This window comes from Erpetoichthys calabaricus, chromosome 9 (genome assembly GCF_900747795.2).
Source record: "Erpetoichthys calabaricus chromosome 9, fErpCal1.3, whole genome shotgun sequence".
NCBI classification, from domain to species: Eukaryota; Metazoa; Chordata; class Cladistia; order Polypteriformes; family Polypteridae; genus Erpetoichthys; species Erpetoichthys calabaricus.
The window spans coordinates 14,254,674-14,282,324 of NC_041402.2; the positions used below are offsets into that span (position 1 = coordinate 14,254,674).

The window sequence follows — 27,651 nt, forward strand, 5'->3', positions numbered from 1 at the left end:
GTCTCCCTCTGACTCCTCTCCCTTGTCTCAGTCCCCTTATCACCCCAAGAGTGTAGAATCATCTGAGAATTTCTGCCAGTGACCTGACCTGCTATTATATTTATAGCCTGAGGTGTACAGTGTGAAGAGAAGAGCAGACAGGCCTGTTCCATGTGGTGCTCCACTGTTGCTCACATAGTCCTTGAGCCTCACAGACTGTGGTCAGCCCACGGCTTGGAGCGAATGACACGCTCATTTATTAGCCTTCTTCAGCTTCTTCATTTACGGGGCTCATTGCATTGCAGTCTCCTGTTTCCTTTAGGTGTTGTTCAGCTTGTGGCTTCGGTTAGCCCATTCTTATTCATTATTTAGTAAACTGTGGTGCTGAACTAAACATAACTCGCATTAAAACAGCCATGCTCAGATATCAATCACAGTGATGCATGTACTACTACTTATTTAATTATATATATATATATATATATATCTGCGGTGGGTTGGCACCCTGCCCGGGATTGTTTCCTGCCTTGTGCCCTGTGTTGGCTGGGATTGGCTCCAGCAGACCCCCGTGACCCTGTGTTTGGATTCAGCGGGTTGGGAAATGGATGGATGGATGGATGGATATATATATATATATATATATATATATATATATATATATTTTTTTTTTTTTTTTTTTAATCTCTAACCACAACATAATAATCAGGGCAGCGTGGTGGCTATTGCTGCTGTCTCATCCTGAGGTCAGTCCCATCCAGTTGTGGGTGTAGAGTGTGTTGACCTCCCGCTCTCTCTGTGTGGGCACTGTAGCTTTAATCCTGAAACCCAAAGACACGTGAGTTGGGTTAAAGGGGGCTGTTTGAGTGAGCACTGCGGTGGGCCAGCACCATGTCCAGGGCTGCTTCTTTTATTGCACCATTATCAGATGTTGCCAGGATAAGCTGCAGCCCTCAGTGGTCCTGTATTGGATTAAGCAATTTTGAGAATGGTGTCTTATTTTACGTAAAATTATTTAAAAAAATGATAATAATAATGGGACCTTCCAGTTAATAATCAGGAGTTAAAGTTTCCCAATAGAATCTGCAAGCGCCTTGCTTTGCATTTAGAATATAAAACATTAAATTAAGTTTACACTCAGGACTTCAGTGTAGCTACAAAAGATTTAGCTTTAAATAGTTTAATGCCATATACAATACAATTGTATCCATCCATTATCCAACCTGCTGAATCCGAACACAGGGTCACGGGGGTCTGCTGGAGCCAATCCCAGCCAACACAGGGCACAAGGCAGGAACCAATCCCGGGCAGGGTGCCAACCCACCGCAGCAATACCATTTAAAAAGACAATATATTCTTATTAAACTTTTGGTCTAATAGACGTCTGGACTATTCAAAGACAGAATGAGACATTCGCCATTTTGGACAGCTTAATGGCGACCTGATGTTTGACAGTTTGTAGTTCAGGCCTAAGCAGTAAATAGCAAATGACCTTCAGACTGGCCGGGTCTGTGTGTCCTGTTGACTCACAAATGCATTTCAAAGTAGCGAGGAGAAGTTAAAAGCACATGACTCATCCATTGTAGTCAGTCTTTATTTTATATAGCGCCTTTGATAAAGGAGCACTCTTCACAACAACTCCCCATTAATGATATGGCGACATCCAAAAGATAAGGATAAGGACATCGTTTTAGTGGTGTCCATTTGTTGAATTCCTAAAAGAACTGGTTCTGCATAAATTCTTTGTTGCCTAAGTGGTAGAAAAGTATGTGATTTTTGGTAAGGTGCAAAATTTAAGCACACTCTGCTTGACTTGCAACATAAAAATGTCTTTATTTCCGTATGGTATTTGAATTTGTTCCAGCAGGATGGGTGCTGTTGGACTGCGGCTGTATAATGACACGTTTGAGGCTGTGAGACTGCCTTTACATGTTTGGTTTGTGGTTTCATAAATGAGACATCAGAATGTTTTTGGGTGGTTTTGGCCTTATTTAATCAACATAAAAGTTACAGCATTCACATATAAAATCAAATAGCAATGAAGGCTGTCATTTAGTAAAATTTCCAGTGGAAGTCTACAACACCATGGTGATTATAACGTAGGCTCCAGGGAAAAAGAGCCTGATTACAGTAAACAGGAACTTCATTGTAGTCAACAAAAGACATTGACCTTAAGTTGGCATGGAATGGATTGGAACGGAATGATATAGAAAAAAAATTATTATTCCCAAGGGGAAATTTAGATGCTTACAGTAGCAGAAGCATGTACAGTTAGGTCCATAAGCATTTGGACAGTGATACAATTTTCAACATTTTGACTCTATGTGCCACCACCAATGGATTTGAAATGAAGAAATAATTACATGACTGAAGTGTTGTCTTTCATCATTAATTCAAAGGGTTTAACAGAAATATTGTATGAGCCATTTAGGAATAGCAGCCATTTTTATACAAGGTCCCCCCTATTTTCAGGGCCTCAAAAGTATGTGGACAATTGACTGAGAAGCCATCACATAGCCTGGTGTGAGCAGGTACCTCATTATTTCATTAACTATTAAGCAGGTAGAAGGTCTGGAGTTGATTCCAAGTGTGGAATTTGCATTTGGAAGGTGTCACTGTAAACTCTCAATATGAGGTCCAAAGACCTGTCCATGCAAATAAAGACAGGCAGAGAAAACAAAATGAAGCCATCAGAGAGTTAGAGCAGAAACACCAGGAGTGGTCAAATCAACCATCTGGTAAATTCTTAAAGACAAGGAACATACTGGTGAGCTCAGCAGCTCCAGAAGGTCTGGACAACCATGGAAGACAATTGTGCTGGATGATCAGAGAATTCTTTCCTTGGTGAAGAAAAAACAATTCACGACATTTAGCCAAACCAATAACACTCGCAGACAGGTAGACCTGTTACTGCCAAAGTTTGTAATCAAGAGAAGACTTAATGAAAGTAAAGACAGAAGCAGCACCTGAAGACCACTGCAGTAAAGGCCTGGCAGAGCAACAGCAGGGTGGAAACAAACACTTGGAGAGGGCCACCGTGTTTTACAGATGATGTGGTATGCTTTGGATAATGAGCTGTTCCACGCCTTCTCCATACTTTTTTCTTGCCATCATTCTGGTAGAGGTTGATCTTGGTTTCATCTGTCCAAAGAATGTTTTTCCAGAACTGTGCTGGCTTTTTTTTAGATGTTCTTTAGCAAAGTCCAATCTAGCCTTTCTATTCTTGAGGCTTATGAGTGGCTTGCACCTTGCAGTGCACCCTCTGTATTTACTTTCATGCAGTCTTCTCTTTATGGTAGACTTGGATATCGATACGCCTACCCCCTGGAGAGTGTTGTTCACTTGGTTGGCTGTTGTGAAGGGGTTTCTCTTCACCATGGAAATGATTCAGCGATCATCCACCACTGTTGTCTTCCGAGGACGTCCAGGTCTTTTTGCATTGCTGAGTTCACCAGTGCTTGCTTTCTTTCTCAGGATGTACCAAACTGTAGATTTTGCCACTTGTAATATTGTAGTAATTTCTCGGATGGTTTTTTTTGTTTTCGCAGCTTAAGGATGGCTTCTTTCACCTGCATGGAGAGCTCCTTTGACCGCATGTTGTCTGTTCACAGCAAAATCTTCCACATACAAGCACCACACCTCAAATCAACTCCAGGCCTTTTATCTGCTTAATTGATAAGGACATAATGACGGACTTGACCACACCTGCCCATGAAATAGCCTTTGAGTCAATTGTCCAATTACTTTTGAGCCCCTGAAATGAAGGGATTGTGTTCAAAAAATACTTTAGTTGCCTCACATTTTTATGCAATCGTTTTGCTCACCCCACTGAATTAAAGCTGAAAGTCTGCACTTCAACTGCATCGGAGTTGTTTCATTTCAAATTCATTGTGGTAATGTACAGAACCAAAATTAGAAAAAAGTTGTCTCTGTCCAAATATTTATGGACCTACCTGTATATATATATCTTATTAAGTGCTAAATAATTCTTCAGTGCCTCCAGATCACAGAGAAGAAAAACAATAATAAAATTCTACTCCCTGATTTCAGCTGTGGAATCTTTTCCTTATATAGCACCTTTCAGCGATGAACACTATTTGGAGGCACTTTATACATTTAGCACATTTGCCTCCATGTTTCCACAGCTGAGCCCTGCTTGGTAAAGTGAACCACTCGGGGTCACACATCAGTGGCGCTGGGGGTGAGCTGCGCTGCCTGCATTTCTGAAACTTGCTTAGGTGATGTTTGTACTGGTAGGAGGAGGAGGAGATAAGATGAGGTGCCCCTCCTATGTTTGTTTTTCGCTGGTCTTTAACAGATGATGAAAGGCTATTGTAATTTCAGGAAAGCATCTTTGTGGATCTCCTGCCAGGGAAGCAAAAGTGAGTCAGCATATATTTCTAGGCTGGCCCTATTTTAACAGATTGATTTGTTCAGCCTGTGCATTATTGAATGTGGATTGTCCTAACCTTGTCATTAAAGTATGAGTGAAGTTTTTATATGTGCTCTCTGTATTAGATAACCTATAAAATATGCAGAGCTACTTAACTGTGCAATTAGGTCACTTTGAAATGCAAACAGTATTTAGATCTACTCAGGCAGACATCAATAAGCATTTCCCAGTGACCATCTGAACTCTTCAATGTTCATTTCCCAGGCCTCAGCCTTACAAAACACTCAAGGACACAGACGTTGCGGATGGGGAGGAGCAGGTGGGCTCCGAGACAGCCGTGGGACACACAGCTCCTGCTAGCCCGGTAGATTCGGGAAAGATCAGCGAGGTAAATCTACTGGATGATATTTTCAGCAGCCTGGACATGGACTCGGAGAATCAACCCTTGAGCCAAGCTAAAAGCCTGGAGGACTTGAGGACCCCCAAAGATGAAGCGGGACAACAAATTAAGTTTGGTTACCAGGTGAGTAACATTTACTCTCTTTTACCCTGTAAAGTAGGAGTTTCAAATTATAATGCTTAGAGGGGGTTCTAAAGAATGTGCCATGTTTGTCATTTTTCATTCACTAATATGACAAAGGTAAAAGGCTGTCTGATAGATTTTCAAATATTAGTAAAAGAGCCTCCTGAACTCACAGTGGAGAAATCAGGTAGCAGGTACAAAATGAACAGTTTCCACATTTTCTGCCATAATGTACCTTTGTCATTATGATTTCAGTTTTAAGGCTGTCACTCCAAGGTACCACTGTGAGGATGAGCCACTAAATAGCAGGTGTGTGTCTGTGGGGCTCGTGCAGAGTTACTCACAAGTGATACTTGAGTAAAAGTCAAAGTAACTCGTCAAGTAAGAAATATTTCAGTTAGAAAATACTTGAGTAAAGGTATAAAAGCGTCAGCTTTAAAAAGTACTCAAGTACCAAAAGTAAAAGTGCATTTTATAATAAGAAGAAGTTGCAAGGCTTTGCCTATTGAACACAATGCATTATTTTTACGTTAAAACACTCACACGATATTTTTACTACAGAAATGCATTTCAGAATCATGAACTATTTCAACACCACCTTACCTTTAATCCATAAGTGACTGCAGTCAGTGACATGGTAGTGACCTGAAGTGTGATACTGGTGACAGTGAATACGACACACACAGCGCCTGCCCTAGGTGAGGTAGATGAGGCAGCCCAACTCTAGAGAGAAGAATAACAAAATAAAATAAGAATAAAAAACAGTTCACAACATCCTCACTTGAAAAGATGCGCAATATAAAAACCGAGTGAATGCCAACACAGGTTGGATTTATTATACTTCACTGAAGTAAAGGTGGATTTTAGAAGAGCAATTATTACATTAAAGGATAACACAGCAATTTCTGAGTTGTCGCTTAACTTTAACAAGAATTCTCTTAAGAAAACTGTGGATTCGTTTTCTCAGCTTGGTACCCAATTTTATCTTTAAATTACCTGCTCGAGGAATAAATCTATAGAGTTAACCTCGAGGCATATTATTAACTCTCCAGCAGCTCAGAGAAAATGAAAGTCACATACTTTGCCATTCAGTGGAAGACAGAACAATAATAATAATAATAACTTTATGTATATAACACCGTATTGCACATTTACATGCAACTGAAGATGCTTTTCACAGATTAATCAACAAAAGCAAAGATATACCACATTTACTTGGATTATCTATATATATAAAATCCCTGTGTGCGTCCAGGTGTCCGTGTGTGGGTGTCTTCTGGTGAAGTGCGCATGCGTGGGGCACGGTGCGATGCGCGATATTACTGTCAGAGAAAGTTAGAGGCGTTTTACGGAAATACAAACCAGTATTACTGCGAGAGGAAATTAAAGGTACACAATACAGAGACGCATATTACAGCCACATACAAGCCAGTATTACTGTCAGAGGAGATTAAAGGCATATTATCGACGCGCACACCTGTATTACCGCCAGAGAACATTAAAGGTATATTACGGACGTACAAGATGATATCCTTCAATAAGGGAGCGCACAAAAAGGCGAGCCTCAAAAGGGCGACCTCAATTGGGCGCAGCAAATAAAGGCGCGCGTAAATAAAGATCTGCACCTTTGTTGCTCTTCACATATTCCAGAGCCATTTGAACTAAATTATCTACGAACGCCATTATTCGCCGCGCTCAATTGAGGTCGCCGTTTTGAAGCTCGCCTTTTTGTGCGCGCCCTTATTGAATAGAGCCGTACAAGACAGTATTACTGTCACAGAAAATTAAAGACACACAATACACGGCGGCAGCCCATGAAGAACGGTCAGCTCAGCAAGTAAACATCAACAAAAGAAAGGCTGAAAGAAAGAAAAATACGACCAACAAAAAGAATGAGGTCAAAGTCCCTTGCCATTTAATACAGACTGTTCCTACTAATGTTTATGCACTACTGTTCTAGCGCCCGTTATTGTAACGGGCTAAATGACTAGTCTATATATATAATTCACTAAGTCCATGGCAAGCAAGACGCACGCAAGACCGAGCCCCGCCCACCAACAATTCGCTAAGCTGCCGACCATGGCACACGCATTACAGAGCTAACAATTCGCGCGAGAGCGAAACCATTTACCAAGAATGTTTTCATTAATCAAGAACGAAAGTCGGAGGTTCGAAGACGATCACATGCCGTCGTAGTTCCGACCATAAACGATGCCGACTGGCGAGTCCGGCGGCATTATTCCCATGACCCGCCAGGGCAGCCATTACTCCCACTGGCATACCTCCGCATAAAGTCAAACTTAAAGTTGGTTCAGTCGTCATACTTCTCAGAAACCTCATGCCAGCAAGAAGTCTCTGTAAAGGCACTAGAGTGACTGTTACCAGCATTCACCGCAATGTACTGGAGTGTAAAACTATCGCAGCTGCTACCTCACAAACTGTCCTTGTTCCCCGGATATCCCTGACCTCATCAGATTCAAATTTGCCTTTTACTTTTACACGCAGACAATTTCCTGTTAGATTGGCCTTTGCAATGACAATTAATAAGGCGCAGGGACAAACTTTCAAAAAGATATGCCAAAACCAGTTTTCAGTCACAGACAATGTTGCTCTCTCCAGAGTTCCATCTTTTCATTCGCTTACAGCACACAGGCACGCGCGCAAGAGAGACACACACACACACACGCACACACACACACACAGGTGCAATTGTATGTTGCTCACTCCAGAGTTCCATCTTTTCATTCACTCACAGTCGTATCCTCAAACCTCTCAAACCCATTTGGACAACTGTGTCGTTCAGGAAGTGTTCACTCATCAATACATAATTATGCGACGTATGCTATGCCGCGGGTTGGCTAGTTATTATTAATTAATACTATGATCATTTCTAATAAAGGTAAGTATACTAAATACAAAATCAATCAGGTATTTTTAAGCAAAATTAAACCACTAATGTACAAAACAAACCATCACTCTTATCAGAAAAAGGTTTTCTAATTAAAATACACAGATTTATACATTAAGGTTGAAAATAGAGCCACCAGATCTAATTGATATATATCAAAATAAATATATATTGTATGTATTTACATTTTACCTAAACAACATTTAGTAGAAGCATTTTGATATCATTAAAGTTAATGAAAAGATACAAAAGCAAATAAAGCCGTGTATAGCGGTTTCCGTTGATTTAGAGTGTCGATGAAGTTCTTGATTCCTGAATGTGATTGTTTGACCAGCTAACATGGAGGAGAGGAAAACAAAAAACTCCTATGATGGGCCATAGGAGAAAAATAAACCTTTGTAGGGCCACAATTGGAAAACAAATATTTAGGTCTAATGGTAATCGGTTTCTGCATCATGAAAGTCAGAATGACCTCCACCAACTGGTTGCCCACCTTTCCCTGGGCACAGTTGGTACAGTTAGCACAGTCGATAATAGATGTCCAAGTCCTCCTCGTTTCCTCCAGTACCCCTGGTGACTGTGGAATAGAGCGCTTTAAGAGCCAAATGTATAATTCAGATCACTATATTATGATATGGAAAACCAAATTAGAAAAGAGATGTGAAGTAATTTTATAGTAATTCACTAAATCACTTCTAAAAATTCACCCTTGCGCAAAAAAATTTGAATATTCACTTAATAAGGCGTCTTTGCTTTTCTTAGTCAATGTGGTTCTAGTAGAAACTGGTTGGCAATGGCAGGGCAGAGTTCTGTTAGCTTTCCCTGAGCTCAAATTCCACGAGACAGTAACAAACATAGTTGCCTCTGCTTGAAGGAATGCTGAAAGGACAACTAGACCTTGGTGTCACTCCCCTAATAATAATAATACATTTTATTTATATAGCGCCTCACCCCTTGCAGATCTCGCCCAAGCCCTGTGTCTCTCTTCTCCAGTTAGCGAGCGACTTTTATGGCCTGGCACCCTGTAGCATTTCAGTAATTGGGCTCGTAAGAATCTGTTGCAATATCTTGTGCATACAACATAGAGATATTGTTCTCACAATAGATAACTTGTGGTCTGAAGACATTAATTGTGACCATAAAATTTTGTTTGCCCAAGATTAAAAAGGCACTGATTTCAGGGGCTCCATATATATGGTAGCTTAAGAAGACGAAAAAAACACTTCAACATGTATTTTTTTTAAATCTGAAGGTGAATTCTTGAAAGCGGAGATTTCTTTAGGTGCTGTTTTCAGCTATGACCCTGGGAAAAATGCCCATTCCGATTCCGTGTCTCGAAAGTGAGTGGGAAGCATGGAAACAACCTACCAAATGAGCAGTGGAAGGCACGCTATTGTGCTTTTATTTTTGAATGATTTGTGTCATTCTATTGGCTGTGTCTGGGTAATGCTGAACTATAACCTAAGCTGACAACACACCTGATATTTCTCTTTTATGAAAATAATGAAATGACTTTGATTTCAAGAAAGGTACAAAATGAATATGTGGATGATACTAAAACTGAAGCAACAGCAGACTCCCAAGAAAGGCAACAACAAGAAATAAAGAAGACCTGGACAAGCTTCAGACCTGGGCAAACACTTTAATGTAGAAAGGTGCAAAGTGCTGCACGTGAGCAAAAGGACCATCAATTAGAAATACAAGATGGGAGACACTGAGTTACAGGAAGAAACCTTTGAAAAGCATTTGGAGTTTATAATGACACAACATTTTCATCGTCTAAGCAATGTGAGGAGGAGATTAATTAAAATGTTAGGTTATATCGTACAGACTGTTAAACATAAATCAAGTGATGTTATGCCCAGACTTTATAACGCACTAGTGAGACCACATCTGGAGTATTGCCTGCAGTTTTGGTCACCACACTTATCATGCCACCAGCATTATGTTTACCCCAGGAAAAATGCGCCAAAAGCATTGATATTTTTTGAACATGAAAGAATATTATTACATGTAACAGAAACATGTAAATACCAGAAAGTCAACATAAATACAGAAGAAAAGGTATGTCTAATGTTCACTGCTGTACTAATGCAGTTTTAGTACACATACTTCGTTTTGAGGCAGTCGCCAAGGCACAGACCAATGTTGCAATCTAGACACTAGAAGCGAATTTCTTAACGCACTTTTCTTATCATTTTGTCCTGCTGCTTAAACATGAGAGGTTGGAATGTTAGTGCCTCATCCACACGATCGTTGCGCCCACTTGTGTTATTATAGACTGCCTTACTGCAAAGCTTAGTGACTTCCACATTTCAGTTGACACAGACATGGACGGTTTTGCAAACAGTGCTTAAGGACTAACATCTTGCTCGTCCTTGCACTCAATTGGAACTCTCTTGCCTTTTTGTCATGCAGCTACTGTCACACTATGGTGAAGCTTCACGCGACTGTATTCACTGGGCAAATCAAAGAGGTTTGGTCATACGGTGCCATATCATGCAACAGTTTCAGTTTCCATGTTAATGTCTAATGACCTATTCACATCATCATCACTATCACTCGAATTGAGCAATGGTTCAGTTTCACTTCGTTCTTAAACTACCTTTATGGCTTTTTGTTCACCATTATGTTTTTAATTGGAGGCCCCTCCCCACTCATGAATATTGATGAGTTACTAGAAATATTCATGATATTTTGCAGCATGATCTTATTTTGTCCACTGGATGGCAGCAGAAAACCGTCTCGAACATTATTCGGGCTTAAAAATGTAAAGCAGATCATTACATCTCACCCCGAGTCTGACTCCTGGTTAGCAATACTTGGATAGAAATCCAAGCCAGAGAGGCTCTCTGGGTTGAAGCCAAGGTGGTTAAATCTGTTTAGTATGAAGCAGAGGAGACTACGTGGGGACCAAATCCATTTAGGAATGAAGTCAGAAAACACTTCTTTATGCAGAGAGTTGTGGGAATCTGGAACAAACTACTAAGAAGAAACCTTGACAAACTTTAAGAAGAATCTCGGTAACACATTGGGACAGATTAGCTATTTGCTAAACAAACGGCTTGATGGACTGAATGGTCTCCTCTTGTTTGTCAGATTTCTTAATTCTTAGATTCTAGTGCTGCTCCATCTTTATTTCCCTGTTTAGTTTAATTGCTAAGGGGATGGGGCCTCTAGTTCACCCCTTGTGCTGTAGCAGTCATTAGCGCAATCACCTGAGGGAGGTTTAAGAGGTGGCCTTTTCCACAGTTTTATTTATTGCGCCATTGCCTTGGGCCCATTTCCACTACAGACTTCTTCCTTAGTTTCCTACCAGTAGTTTTTTCTTTAGAGTTTTAGTGTTGAGTTTATTAAAGGATTTATGTTGCTTTTGCTGTTTTGTGCTTCAGCTTTTATGAACTTAGGATTTAGACATTATGAGTCCAATGAGTGGCTGACTGACTTCAAACTTTCTTTCCATTTTTAGTAATGCATTTTACATTTACAGTTATGTTTTTGTGTAAGTTAATTGACTGTTTTCATTTTTAGTTTTTCCTTTTTGTCAAATCCTTTGGTTTTCTTTACCAGCTTTGGTTATCAGACTGTATTTCTGCTTCCTTGCCTTACTTTGATTATTTATAATTAAATTATTTTTCAGCTCATATTCCTTGTTTGCTTCAGTTAATTTCCTACGGTATTTATTAATTTAATTACTACTTAATTAATTAACATATTATCAAAATATTCATTTGTTTTTCTGTATTCGGGGAATATTTTTATGGTTTTGGTCGTAAGAATGATTATAACAGTAACTGCGTCTTTAGTAAATTGAAAGTGACCAAGCGGTCCTTTTTTTTACAGCATCACCTGATTGAAGTTGTGAAGGAACAACTCCTACTCACAAAATTCTATTCATGCTGAATTCAGTTAACAAAAATCGGTCATCTTTCATGGTGGATACCTACCTAAAAATGTCACTTTTTTGTGGTGCCTTTCATAGTGAGCGCTTTCCTAAAACAATCATTTGTCTTGTATTACACTATTCCAGATATACTGTACAGCTTCTGCTCTCTTGAAATATATTGACACAATCCACAACGAAAGTAATTTCTTATAGTGCCTTTCATATAAAACACCATCAGAAACAACTTTCAGTATTATATAGGAACTGTCACAGTGAAGACGTGAAAATCTTGTCCTACTACAGACACATGCAGACCAGTGGTCCTAAAATCAAATGCATTACTTCTGGAACCTTATTTTATGTGCGTGGCACTCTTCTTTTTCTTTTGGCTATGCCACTTGGTTGACATTTAATATGACTACAAGTCACTTTGCCAGCCTTTACTTACTGATAATAATAATGTGTTCAATAAAAATTAAACACTTTACTTGCATTTGATTACGTCTGAATATGTATGTTCTGTGTCCTGGGGGATGATCAAAAGATGGGCTTGTTGGAATCCTGCAGCACTTCCTTACGTTTCTTGCTTTGTAACCCAGTAAATACAAGTTATCGTCAATATACTAACAACCCATTTGTCCTTCATTCACTCAGAATATGGAACCAATGTAGGAAGCACTTTAAGTTAGAGAATATTTTATCTGTGGCACCTCTACACGATAACCACATTTTTCTACCCCCTCTAATATACACAGTTTTTATGTTGGAAAATGTCATGAATTAAGTAATTTAAAGATTTGTATATAAATAATGTCTTTGCATCCTATGAACAATTACACTCCAAATGTAGTCTCCCGTCAACACAATTTTTCCACTCTCTCCCAATTAAAAACGTTGCTAAACAAAATCTGCCCACAATTCCTCACCTCCCACCTATTTCTATTTCAGAAGAGATATTGATCAGTCTTGGGGACTCAGACAGCATTTATATAATATATGAAACCAATTTAAAGTCCCTTCCTTTTAAAGATCCCTGAGCACAGTGGGAAAAGGATCTCTTACTCAACATTACAGAAACATTTCAGAGTGGAATGCAGCCATGCACAGAATTCACTTGAGCGCCATATGTGCAAAGCATTCAGTTATTCAACTTAAAATCTTTTATTGCGCACATCTATCTCATTTAAAATTGTCCAAAATGTTTCCAGGGTAAGATTCAACCTGCGCACATTGCAATCGAGCTCCAGCCTCACTGGGCCACATGTTCTGGGTGTCTACCAAATTAACATCATTCTGGACAAAACTTTTTAAATGCCTTTCACAGAGCCTTGGTGTCACAGGCCCACCTAATCCCGTAACAGCTGTGTGTGGAGACTTAAAGTGGAGGAGGACAAACAACCTGTAATGGCCGTTACTTCACTATTAGCATGTGGACTTGTCTTGCTCAACTGGAAGAATCCTAGCCCACCTCTCTTAAGTCGGTGGGTAACTGATGTTATAAACTATTTGAAATTGGAAAAAATCTAATTCTCATTTAGAGGATCTGTTCCAACACTTTTTTAAAACCTGGCAGGATCTCATCAATAACATTTTAGAATAAGCATTTATATTGGGAGAAAAGACTCCTTTCTCTCTTTACTACTCAACAGCTTTGCTCTGGTTGTTGGCCTTCCTCTCTTTCTCTTAGGTGGAGGTTGACTTGAATTTAGTTTTCTTAAGTTTGAATTTATTGTATGGAATATAATATGTTTTTAATAAATTCTATACAAGATCCAAAAAAAAGATGGGCTTACTGGGACCATACTTTTATTACAATAAACTTCTCTGCCCACCAGTAAAGTGGTCACCAGGTTGTCATGACCTAAAATGTTTTATATTTTTTTGCATTGATTGCTAACCAAGACAAACTGTTAAAACTTAACCAAGACAAGCAGTTCCAGTAATGTCAGTCTGCATATACATATCATTTTACCTTGTAATTTCTCCTGTGGGCCTGCTTCTATTATCAGAATGGCACCGAAGAAATTTAAACACAGCTCAGTTACAAATCAAAAAGTTCACCCACATACTACATCCTCCTGGTCAGCACAGCAAACCCCAAATGCCATACTGAACTGACTGCATGGCATAGCAGTTGTGCAATCATGCACCTTTGTAGGACGATTCAGTATCACCTTGTACCAACTATTGTTACATTTGGAAGGGTCTGTTACAGACGTGCAGTTTGCAAGGCCAAATCTATATATATAAATTTCTTTTCACGTTTGAAACGGAAATTACGTATGACCACGCGATATGGAAATTACGTATGACCACGCGATATGGAAATTACGTATGAAACGAAAATTATGTATGACCACGCGATATGGAAATTACGTATGACCACAGAACATATTATAATACAGGAACTAATCAGTTCGTTTGTGGACACCATTTTTATATCGTCTTTACGAATTGTTATTATTTGTGTGAGAGTTATTTTACTGATATTGAAAAGAAGTAAACACAAACACGCCGATCTATCCCATACAAGTGCGCCCCACGTCGTCCTCTCCCAGCCCTCCTCTCTGGACTGCAGCGCTGAGCCGTCCGCCGCCAGGTGCGTTCTGACAGAGAAGTTTTATTTATTCGTCCACGTGACTGTCGCGGAAACTGCCACATTGTGACTTTTTTGTAGTTGGCAGTACTTGATAGTAGAAGAGATGAGGAAAACAGCTTTGCGTCTTTCTACTTTTTAACTGCGGCGAGCTGTAAACAATGTGCGTGAGAACAAAGTGGACGCTGGGAGGCACATTATGTCTGGCTGCTCCGCAGGGTCGAGAGCTTCGCAGTTTCGGGCAGTGTCCTCACTTCTCGCACTGTTTGTGACACTTCAAGTGCCCCGTCGGCTCCTGGGAGAGTGGAAATCTTTGCGAATGAGTGTAATCAGCGCCATCAAAGCAGGACTCTGTTTGTAAATTACCCTGCACGACTACTTACTGTCCCTTAAGGTGAGTTCGGGTCACTAAAACCCCCTCTACATTCAAGGTTCCTTTTGTGATGAATTATTTTAAGAAATCACAGGCACGTAGTGCAAGGTTGTCAGGCAGAAATTTGGACGATCACATAGAAAATGTAATTTCTATACCACAGTGGTCGTGTAGCGCCTTTCACAAGAGATCTACTGCCGAGAGATGATCCAAATACATTTTAGCTGCTGTTAGTACTACTTACCTGTTGTGTTATAGCGCCTTTAAAATGTAGTTTACCCCAAACCACTCCAGTAGTGCTCAATGTATTTTTACTTCTTAAATGTTAACGTTTTACTGTTTAATAACTTACAGACTACATTTTATTTTTTTCCCTTGCATTCAGTGAGCGAAGCCACTGGGTAATCAGCTAATATAATAATAAACTGCACTTCCCTGACAAGTGGAGTTGTACATCTATCTATAGGCCAAGAGACCTCTAGAACAGTAAATTGTTAAAATAATGCCAAAGCTAAATCATATGAGTTAATGGTCATGCTGTTTTGCACCAAGCGTTTATGGCATATAATGTATTTAATGTTTGTCAGGTAATATCTGACAAGGCATGTAAGAACCTAAATTAGAAATGCGAAATAAGAAAAAGTGCTACGGGTAAGAGTAAAATGATAATGACTATATTAAATAATAGTAAGTGGAAAAATGAACAAAAATAACAGCCTTCCTGAGCAACTGTGCTGGTTACATATAGACAGATTCATAAGTGTTGCACATTGTGAGAAGAAGGCGGTGGGCACTAAGCAAGATGGAGGTTTATTGTCGACATGCACTTATACATAGGCAGTTGGGGCAGTTCATCATCTTAAAAGATATGAAAGCTAGTTGTTTGACTGTGGGATGTGCTTTCCACAGAAATGTCCATGAGTACATTAATGCATGCATTTGTTTCTTCTAGTATTGATTATTTTAATGCCCTTTACTCCGGTCTTCCTAGTTATGCTACTAGGGGTCTTCAGAGGGTTCAGAATGCTGCAGCTAGAATTTTGACAAAAACAAAAAATCAATTGAGCACTTAACAGCCATTCTGGCTTCACTTCACTGGTTACCAGTACAAGTAAGAGCCGACTTTAAAATTCTTACTTTAACATATATGGCATTGTATGGACTTGCACCCTTACTTAGCTGAGCTAATCACACCATACACTCTGTTACGTCCTCCTCGTTCTCTTAATGCTGGCCTTTTGATCGTTCATTCAGTTAATTAAAAAACAGTAAAATCAGCTGGTCACAGAGCATTTGGAATGGCTTTCCATTAAGTGTAAGAAAGTATATTTTTAAGCAAGACTAAAAACCTACCATTACTCCCTTCATTACAATAAAAATTCCTTAAATGTTTAAATTACTATTTTGATGTAATTTGGTTTCTTCATCATTGATGTTGTTGTTATTTTTGATTACTTTATATCTTCTCCCCCATGTATTCTTCTACTTTGTGCAGTGTATTTGGACCATACTGCATGGTGATTCTGTACTTTAAATAAAGTTGATTGATTGATTAGCTGATATCCATGCTGCTGAATCCAGTGAAAGGACGCTGGGAGCTGCAGCCTGTCCTGCATAATTAGGCTTTGACTGAATACCAGCTCAGCAGAAAGCACATCCACCTAATGCTATATGGCCAATTTAGAGATGCCTCCTAACTTCCACTGCAGATCTCTTTGGGATGTGGAAGAAAACTGGAGAACCCAGAGAAATATGGAAAGCAACTGGAAAAGCCCCGGGAAACCCCAAATGGATTCTGGCAGAACCCTAGACAAACGGTAACCCAGATTCAAACCCAGTGTCCAGGAGCTGTGAATAAGCCTCGGTGCTAATCACTGAGCCCTCATTCCTGTTACTTACATTATTATGTTAGTCTTTAGATAGCTAAAATCAGCACACACGTGTCAAAAGTGCAAAAAATACACATATGGTGCAACCGCTCAGAAACATCAGAGGCCTTGTAAAAATAAATAAATAAATGAAATGCGTGCCCATGCATCAAGCTCCATCGGAGTGTAGTTTGTCTTCGTGACACGATGTGTAAGTCACACTACCGTTAGTCGAGATCTCCAGACCGCTGAAGTGCTTTATCTCTTACTTGAAGGCTAACCCGCATGCCAGGCAGTGCCAAATCCCATTTAACATCTGCTGATGGTATTGTATGTGGCATAATTGAGCATACACGGAAAGCAAATGTGATGTCACTAGAGCAGCGTGCAAAGCGGAGGCATCCGTCATCGCCTAGGGCAACCACTTTCTGCTGTCTTGAGGACTGTTACTATTTCAAGGTTTAAATTTTTAAAAAATGAAGAATTTCAGCACAAAGCAAAAGAAAATAATGAACCTCAAGGCTTAGTACCATACTGTCAGGTGAAAAAGTCTTTCAGTTCATCACAGGCTTGTCATTATCATTACTAAATCCAGCTTTGATTGAATAAATCGGAGCCAATATGATTATTCAGTGTCATCAAGGTGGGAGAAAGAAGTGCTTTAAACAATTTCGAACAGTCGCCTTTATGTTTGACCCAGTGTGGGTGTCTGTATGTGTGCCCTGTGATGGACTGGCGCCCTGTGCCCAGTGTGTCTGACTGCAGATGATATAAAGCTGGATTCAGAATCTGTATATGTTTAAGTATGGAAAATACTCTGCTTGGGTAAAGATGACTGACTCTTTAAATGGGAGCACATGAGAGCATCTGAGATGCCAATGTGTGAGTTGAGTATGCTGTGAATGGCGGTATGCAGAGTTAACTGCAGTATCTGATTACAGAGAGAGAGAAGTTCTAACGTTCCCAATAATTTTTTTAAAGAACACAGTTGCAGTAGTAGTAGTAGTGTTACACGTGTACAGAGTACAGTAAAATTCTTACTTCCATATCCAAACCGGGGTGGCACAGTGGTAGCGCTGCTGCCTCACAGTATGGAGACCAAAGGGCAGTTTGCATGTTCTTCTCGTGTCTGTGTGACTTTCCTTTGGGTGCTTCGGTTTCCTGCCACTGTCCACAGACATGAAGGTTAGTTGAATTGGCAAAGTTAACTTGTCCAGTGTGTATGCTTGGTGTGTAGGCACGTGTGCTCGTCCTGCAATGGCCTGGCACCCTGTCTTGTCCAGGGTTTGTTCCTGCCTTGCACCCTGTGCTAGCTGGGATAGGCTCCAGTCAACCCCCATGTTCTTGGTCTGGATTAATCCAGTTAGAAAATGACATGACATGTCCAACAAGCTGCCACTCTCCAGCACTATCGTAAACAAGAATGCGTTAAAATACATAACTCCATTTAATTTAACAGAAAGCTCAAGTCAGCCATACAAAAATATTAAAGATGATTCTGATACTCCATACATACATATAACCTTGGAGTTATATTAGTTTTACAGTAGCATCTGGTCAGAAACCGTGATCTGATCTTCATCTAAATCACAAATATGGACAAACAGAATACAATTACGTTAATAACACACAATCGATTACAATCATTGATGTCTTTACTGTACAAACCCGTCAAACACTCACAGTATGCCATGGAAAACGTTAGTGAACTCTTGGATTTAACAGCTGGTCGAACCTCCTTTGGTAGCAAACACCTCTAAGAAGGACTTCCAATAGCTACAGATCAGAACTGGAGAACAGTCGGGAGGAATTTTGGACCATTCCTCATTACAGAACTACTTCAGCTTAGCCGTATTCTTAGGGTGTCTGGTGTGAATGGCTTATCTCTATTAGGTTAAGGTCTGGGCTCTAACTGGGACAATCCAAAAGATGGATTTTCATTTTTGAAGCAGTCCTGGAGAAGGGTTATGGTTGTTTTCCTTCTGCATCACCAAACTTCTGCTGACCTAAAGCTGGTAGACAGCCACCATGCCCATTATCCTGTAAGGATCTGTGCTGGTATCCGAAAGTTTGTCGGTTCGAATCCCTGTTACTACCAAAAAGGGATCCTACTCTGCTGGGCCCTTGAGCAAGACCCTTAACCTGCAATTGCTCCTGGGGTCCTGTACAATGGCTGACCCTGCACTGTGACTTCAAGGGGTATGCGAAAAACTAACAGATTCATCCATCCATCCTCTTCCGCTTATCCGAGATCGGGTCGCGGGGGCAGCAGCTTGAGCAGAGATGCCCAGACTTCCCTGTCCCCGGCCACTTCTTCTAGCTCTTCCGGGGGAATCCTGAGGCGTTCCCAGGCCAGCCGAGAGACATAGTCCCTCCAGCGTGTCCTGGGTCTTCCCCGGGGCCTCTTCCCGGTTAGACGTGCCTGGAACACCTCATCAGGGAGGCGTCCTGATCAGATGCCCGACCACCTCATCTGACTCCTCTCGATGTGGAGGAGCAGCGGCTCTACTCTGAACTCCTCCCAGATGACCGAGCTTCTCACCCTATCTTTAAGGGAAAGCCCAGACACCCTGTGGAGGAAACTCATTTCACCCGCTTGTATTCGCAATCTCGTTCTTTCGGTCACTACCCATAGCTCATGACCATAGGTGAGTGTAGGAGCATAGATCAACTGGTAAATTGAGAGTTTTGCCTTTCGACTCAGCTCCTTTTTTACCACGACAGACCGATGCAGAGCCCTCATCACTGTGGACGCTGCACTGATCCACCTGTCGATCTCCCTCTCCATTCTTCCCTCACTCGTGAACAAGACTCCGAGATACTTGAACTCCTCCACTTGGGGCAGGATCTCGCTCCCAACCCTGAGAGGGCACTCCATCCTTTTCCGGCTGAGGACCATGGTCTCAGATTTGGAGGTGCTGATTCTCATCCCAGCCGCTTCACACTCGGCTGCGAACCGATCCAGAGAGAGCTGAAGATCACGGCCTGATGAAGCAAACAGAACAACATCATCTGCAAAAAGCAGTGACCCAATCCTGAGCCCACCAAACCGGACCCCCTCAACCCCCTGGCTGCACCTAGAAATTCTGTCCATAAAAGTTATGAACAGAATTGGTGACAAAGGGCAGCCCTGGCGGAGTCCAACTCTCACTGAAAATGAGTTCGACTTACTGCCGGCAATGCAGACCAAGCTCTGACACCAGCTGTGCAGGGACCGAACAGCCCTTATCAGGGGGTCCGGTACCCCCCACAGGTTTCCCAGAGGGACACGATCGAACGCCTTTTCCAAGTCCACAAAACACATGTAGACTGTTTGGGCAAACTCCCATGCACTCTCCAGGACTCTGCTAAGGGTGTAGAGCTGGTCTACTGTTCCGCGACCAGGACAAAAACCACACTGTTCCTCCTGAATCCGAAGTTCAACTATCTGACGGACCCTCCTCTCCAGGACCCCCGAATAGACTTTTCCAGGGAGGCTGAGGAGTGTGATCCCTCTGTAGTTGGAACACACCCTCCGGTCCCCTTTGTTAAAGAGGGGGACCACCACCTCCAATCCAGAAGCACTGTCCCCAATGTCCATGCGATGTCGCAGAGGCGTGTCAACCAAGACAGCCCTACAACATCCAGAGCCTTGAAGAACTCCGGGTGTATCTCATCCACCCCCGGGTCCCTGCCACCAAGGAGTTTTTTACCATCTCGGTGACCTCAGTCCCAGAGATTGGAGAGCCCACCTCCGAGTCCCCAGGCTCTGCTTCCTGATTGGATTACATGTTAGTGGGATTGAGGAGGTCGTCGGAGTACTCCACCCACTGACCCACAACGTCCCGAGTCGAGGTCAGCAAGTGCACCATCCCCACCCTATACAGTGTTGACACTGCACTGCTTCCCCTTCCTGAGACGCCGGATGGTGGACCAGAATCTCCTCAAAGCTCTCCAGAAGTCATTCTCCATGGCCTCCCCAAACTCCTCCCACGCCCAAGTTTTTGCCTCAGCAACCACCGAAGCTGCATTCTGCTTGGCCTGCCGCTACCTGTTAGCCGCCTCTGGAGTCCCACAGGACAAAAAGGGTCCTGTAGGACTCTTTCTTCAGCCGACATTATTCAACTTCACTACTAAACCTGTTTCCAACGCACAATAAAGGGTACAGACAGAGGCTAATGGTAGGTATGTAGACAAATATAAAAGATATTATAAAAGGTTATGATTGATAGCTAGGTAGGTAGATATGCAAGGCACTATATATGATACATAAAGTCTGATGGTATATCGATAGGCAGATATTAGAAGAACACTATATAAGATAAGAGTCTGATGATAGGTAAGTAGGTAGGTAAATAGATAAAGTCTAATGAGAGGTAGACAAATATGAAAGACACTATATAATAGATAGAGTCTGATGAGGAGGAAGTTAGGGAGGTAAATATATATGAAAGGAACTATATTGTATAAACTGATGATAGGCAGGTAGATATGAAATGTAATGTATAAGGTAAAGTTTGATGACATATAGGTGGATGTGAAGATAGATAAAGGCTGTTGATAGGTAGACAGATATGAAAGGCGCTATATAAGATAGTTTGCTGGTAGGTAGCTAGGTAGGCAGACAGAGATGAAAGGCCCTATATAAAATAGAGTTTTAGGCAGGTAGACAGATATAAACAACACTATATAAGATATACAGTTAGGTCCATAAATATTTGGACAGAGACAACTTTTTTCTCATTTTAGTTCTGTACATTACCACAATGAATTTTAAATGAAACAACTCAGATGCAGTTGAAGTGCAGACTTTCAGCTTTAATTCAGTGGGGTGAACAAAACGATTGCATAAAAATGTGAGGCAACTAAAGCATTTTTTGAACACAATCCCATCATTTCCGGGGCTCAAAATAATTGGACAATTGACTCAAAGGCTATTTCATGGGCAGGTGTGGTCAAGTCCATCATTATGTCATTATCAATTAAGCAGATAAAAGGCCTGGAGTTGATTTGAGGTGTGGTGCTTGCATGTGGAAGATTTTGCTGTGAACAGACAACATGTGGTCAAAGGAGCTCTCCATGCAGGTGAAAGAAGCCATCCTTAAGCTGCAAAAACAGAAAAAACCCAGAGAAATTGCTACAATATTACGAGTGGCAAAATCTACAGTTTGGTACATCCTTGAGAAAGAAACAGGCACTGGTGAACTCAGCAACGTAAAAAGACCTGGATGTCCACGGAAGACAACAGTGGTGGATGATCGCTGAATCATTTCCATGGTGAAGAGAAACCCCTTCACAACAGCCAACCAAGTGAACAACACTCTCCAGGAGGTAGGCGTATCGATATCCAAGTCTACCATAAAGAGAAGACTGCATGAAAGTATATACAGAGGGTGCACTGCAAGGTGCAAGCCACTCATAAGCCTCAAGAATAGAAAGGCTAGATTGGACTTTGCTAAAGAACATCTAGAAAAGCCAGCACAGTTCTGGAAAAACATTCTTTGGACAGATGAAACCAAGATCAACCTCTACCAGAATGATGGCAAGAAAAAAGTATGGAGAAGGTGTGGAACAGCTCATTATCCAAAGCATACCACATCATCTGTAAAACACGGTGGAGGCAGTGTGATGGCTTGGGCGTGCATGGCTGCCAGTGGCACTGGGACACTAGTGTTTATTGATGATGTGACACAGGACAGAAGCAGCCGAATGAATTCTGAGGTGTTCAGAGACATACTGTCTGCTCAAATCCAGCTAAATACAGCAGTCAAATTGATTCATGATACAGATGGACAATGACCCAAAATATACAGCCAAAGCAACCCAAATCAGTCACCTGATCTTAACCCAATTGAGCAGGCATTTCACTTGTTGAAGACTAAACTTCAGACAGAAAGGCCCACAGACAAACAGCAACTGAAAGCCGCTGCAGTAAAGGCCTGGCAGAGCATTTAAAAGGAGGAAACCCAACATCTGGTGATGTCCAGGAGTTCAAGACTTCAGGCTGTCATTGCCAGCAAAGGGTTTTCAACCAAGTATTAGAAATGAACATTTTATTTCCAGTTATTTCATTTGTCCAATTACTTTTGAGCCCCTGAAATGATGGGATTGTGTTAATAAAATGCTTTAGTTGCCTCACATTTTTATGCAATCGTTTTGTTCACCCCACTGAATTAAAGCTGAAAGTCTGCACTTCAACTGCATCTGAGTTGTTTCATTTAAAATTCATTGTGGTAATGTACAGAACCAAAATTACAAAAAAGATGTCTCTGTCCAAATATTTATGGACCTAACTGTATACTGTAGATCAGTGCTCCGCAACCGTGTGTGGTGTGACGCGGTCAAATAAGACAATTTTCTAACTAAATAATATTTCAACGGTCCTCCTTAGAAACACAATAACGAGAATACGTGCAATGAAATATTCGCGTAAATAGCCTTTTAAAGGTTTTCATAATTTTATGTGTCATTTCTCTGAAATAATAAATCCTGGTGCCTGTCGCCTACGACGTAGGCCCTACGTAGTCACCAGACAACTCCGTAGTATGCTTTGATAGCCAGAGCGCTCCGTGCCCTCACCTAGATTCAATTGAAGCCGACGTATTAGTCGTGCTACGTCGCATTCACTCGTCTTGCGACAGTAGTTATCATTCATTACTATTAGTTGTGTTGCTGAATTGTGTATGGTTAACGTTCTTCGTGTGATTCATATTTAGTTTTATACCCCTTTAAATATGGATAATTTTTTACGTGGAAAAGATTCGTCTTCACGTACAGATGATGAAGAACCCAGCACAAGTGTTGCAAAAAAAAAAAAACAAAGAAGATTGTGAAAAGGAAGTACAACGAAGATTACATTCGATATGGATTCTCGTGGTGTGGTGACGAAACGGCTCCAAAGCCACAATGCATCATTTGCAGCGATCAGCTATCAAACGAGGCAATGGCACCCAGTAAACTAAATCGCCATCTAAATTCAAACTATCCCTGTTACGCCAAAAAAGACAAAAATGATAAGCGGTCATGCTTAAAAGATCTTGACCAAGAACTTTGGGTTGCGCTGTCAAATATTGAGCCGAATATATAACTTTTGTGTTCATTGAAACAAGGCCAGGTATCACATTAATCAGTCATTATGTTATAATAATTATTAAGATTGCATAAAAGTAAATATAGTATAGTTTTTATGTATGTATACTTACAATAAATGTATACTTATAATAAAAAATGAACATTTATTGTAAAATTTGTGTATTAAATTATTATCTATATATCAGTGGGGTAGCTGGAGATCATGTTGCCCGGGGCGGTGAAAAATTTGACGCCCCAAAGCTGAAAAAAAATTTTTTTTGCGTCTCCTCAAGGAAGAAAAAAAAAAGGAAAGTACCGTAGTTTGGACGCCCCTAAATAGCTGGCGCTCGGAGCGGACCAATTCCCCCCCACCCCCCCGCTATAGCTACGCCACTGCTATATATTTTAGCTTTTGACGTGCCGCGGAATTCTAGGAAGAACTTTGGTGTGTCGTAGGTGAGAAAAGGTTGCGGAGCACTGCTGTAGATAGACGGAGTTTGTTGTTAGGTAGGAAGGTAGATAAATATGAAAGACACTATATGATAGATAGGAAAGGCACTATGCTAAATATAAATGTGAAAGGCACTATATAATAGATATGAAATGCAGTTTATCAGCAAAGGTAAAGTGAGTACTGCTGTCATTCTACCTTTGTCTGTCTGTGTCTCCTTCTGTCTATCAGAATGTAAATTGCTAATTGAAAATTGTGTTACAAATTTTTTTGTTTTTTATTTTCAATTTAAATAACCGCACAGAAAGCAGTTCTCCTCAGTTCTAAGCCACTTTTTCATTGCCCTGTCTACTGCTGCTTGGATTTTGGTTACATGCATTTCACAGGCAGCTTGCTTGATGTTTTGCTTAGGTTGCTTCTAAAGCAAAGAAGGCAAATGTTTGCTTTTCTTGCATATCATCAGGTCTTCATGGCTGTGGAATGCAGTGGTGGTGTAACATCCCAGGCAGTGTAAAGATGATCACTTATTGAGGGTTTGTTTCTAGACCACCCTACCTCACTTTCAATCAGCCCACATTATCTGACTTCATTACTAAACTTGTTTCCACCACACACTAAATTTTGGTGGACTTTGGAGCCAAATCTGATACCGTATGATGATTTTGATGTAGTGACCTTCAGGGCCATAAATCAGCTTAGTGAATACTGATTGACATTCGATTGATTTACTCAAGAAGTAGTCTGTGATGTCCCTTAATGTTCTTGAATGTGAAAGCAGTCTGTGAGATGACTGATCATTTAACTGCAATGGCAGAAAGTGTGTTTAGTGGTTAAGGTTTTGGACTTCATACCCTGTGGTTGTGGGCTCAAATCCCTCCACTGACACTGTGTGACCCTGAGCAAGTCACCTAACCTGCATGTGCTCCAATTGTATCATAAATGTTGTAAGTCTCATCAGCCAAACAAGTAAATGTAAATGTAATTCTGACAGGATTAGGTCACTAAATTGCAAATATATTACAAAAGCCCTCTTCTGATGTTGTTGTTCATTTTCTTTTTTCTTTTGAATTTAGCGAATGGATCCAGGTTCAAGTGACTGGACCAGAACTCTCCCAGGACTGAAACATTCAAATCCTTACAATAAGCTGTGGAGCATGGGTCAGGATGACATGGCAATTCAAACCAAATCCAGTCTTCTTTCTTCGGAGAGGCCACTTGCGGTTCATCTTGATGTTTCTTCGGAAGCGCAGCAGCCTCCAAGCATGGAGAGTACAGCCATACTAGCTGACAAAACCGAGTCGACAGCTGGGAGTCAGTGCAGCATTACCATACCCCGCCCTCATGGCCGAAAAACCCCAGAGCTTGGTAAAGTCCTTGCTCCACCAGTCCCGCTACCACGTTCTGTGAGGCATCTGCCCTTGGTGGGAAGTGGAGATGCAGGAAAGTCATCAAGTACCAATTTAACTTCTGAATTCGGCCAAGAATCCTTTGGAACGGCAAACAAAGCTGGTGCCCAAGAATTCCGGCAGGCGTTAAATGCGTCTCCGTTACACATACAAAGTCAGCTGAGTGGCCCAGACATACTAAAACCTATTAAAGTTGGCTCTGAGAGTAGCACTACTGGCAGTGCAGACCTCTTAAGTCTTTTGGACCCATTAAGCACAGGTGGGATTTCACAAAGCAGCGAGACCGAAAATTCTGGGGGTTTATCTACACTGGCACCAGGATCATCTTCCAATCCGGCACTCTTCACTCCACTTCGGTCCGAATATAATCCACCATCTTCCACTTTTGTGCCGCAGGTGGGATACTCTCCTGCTACCACACCAGTTGTACAGTTTCAGCAACCCTCTCTCAATCCCTTTGCCCCATCTGTGCCTGCAAGACTGCACTACCCTGCTGTGGGGCCTCCGGGAACTCATTATGCTGCCTCAGCCAGTAACCCATTTAGCTCCAACTATTTACCACCCACCAGTGGCTACTTCCCAGCCCAGACCATACCAAAATTCTCAGCATCGTCTCTTCCTTCAGTGTTTAACCCACCAACTGCTTTAGGACAAGTCAGCGGGACCTTTGTGAGTCAGAGCGGCACCCAGCCCCCATTTGGAGAGTCGGCCACTTTAACTGGCAGTGCTGCCAGTCTTAACTACCCAAGGCCTTTAAGCATTTCTTTGGAAAGACCACTGTCAGTGCCCAGCCAGGAAGTACCCCCGGTCACCACGAAACCAGCGGAGGATCCATTTGAAGATTTATTAACTGTAACAAAGCAGGAGGTGCTTCCAGGTCAAGGCAGGGTGGATCAATTACGCAAGAGATGGGAAACATTTGAGTAGCTGATGTACCCCTTGCTGGGTCCAGAGGGTATTTATGAATGCAAGCACCATGGAAGCCAGCCAACATTTTCTGTTTTTGGGAGATTATTAAATCATTTCATACTTTTAGGATGCGGGGTCCTTTGCAGAAATTTGCTGGTGGAAAATGGGCCAATATTTCTGCTTTTGGTTGATTACAAAATCATTTCATATTTACAGAAAACTGCCGGCGGAACATGGGATGATATTTCTTTTTTTGCTTGATCACAAAGTCATTTCGTAATGACAGTATTTAGGGCTGGGTGGAAATGAACATTAATTTTGCATTTAGAAAGAGCCCTGTGTTTTTGCTGCTGATTGATTGCCTAAGTCGTGTCTCTTGAAAATTTGTGGACTGATAAACCACAAGACGATAACTAAGTTATATTTGTAAGTTGATGGCTACTATCCCTTTCTTTGTACTTTGAATAAAACTGTTAAGCTGAATTATGCTTCAACCCTACATGCAATGACTTTGCTGTATAATAGTACACTATGTGGTGATATTTCACAGTAATTTTCGGAGTACATCAACTCTTTGCTGCCTTTGTTTTTTGTTTTTTTTTTTTAATTTTTGAGTTTATAATTTTCACCGGCGTGACCTATATAGACAGTTACTGCTTTGGTGGATATTTTGTTTGCCTCATTTCAGTATCATGTGAACAGAAATTCCAATAAATAGTGCTGAACATTTTCAAAGTCATTCACGCTCACCCGAGGAGTCGCCAGTGAGCGTGGACGCTAGTTCTACGGGGAGCTCGGTTTGGGTGTACGGACTTTCCTGACTCGTTCTGTGTGGGTAGTTCATGCTGAGCAGCTCATCTCAATTTATTTTATTTGTGTGTGTGCCATTTCGCACCTTTTGACAGGAGTCAGTGAAGGTGACAATAAGGATTGACATTTCGAATTTCCAAGATGACTCTTTAATTAATCTAGAAACAGTGATGTCGTGTTACTCTGTATGCTATATTTCAAGGTGTCCATCTGAGAGTATTTACAGATTTATAACATGCACTTGAGCCAGCGTTTGTCATGTATGTAAATCCCATTTGTTGTTTTTAGAATGTGGAGTGACTAACCAAAGTATCCCACTTTCTCACCCTCATTTATGGATAACACTTTTGATTCAGTTACTTGGATACTTGCACATACCTTCATATTACACCTTTAGGAACAACGCAAACAGCATGTCTAGTAAATTACTCACTCGATCCTGTGTAGGGGTCTCAAGATAACAGTAACCTGTCCTGACAGCAGGGTGCATCACACTCCATCT

At 41.2% G+C, this 27,651-nt stretch overlaps 1 protein-coding gene across 6 annotated transcripts in view; it reads left to right on the forward strand.

Moving 5' to 3' along the window:
* The window catches only part of dennd1a (DENN/MADD domain containing 1A), a 1,314,459-nt gene extending 1,287,621 nt beyond the window's left edge, over nucleotides 1-26,838 (forward strand). For all 6 annotated transcript variants that reach the window (XM_051931936.1, XM_051931935.1, XM_028809158.2 and 3 more), the window contains 2 exons: nucleotides 4,634-4,892; nucleotides 25,098-26,838. In XM_051931936.1, coding sequence (XP_051787896.1) covers nucleotides 4,634-4,892; nucleotides 25,098-26,357 — 1,519 coding nt within the window. In that variant the 3' untranslated portion in view covers nucleotides 26,358-26,838. The remainder of the gene's footprint in view (nucleotides 1-4,633; nucleotides 4,893-25,097) is intronic.
* The last annotated feature ends 813 nt before the right edge of the window (nucleotides 26,839-27,651 follow it).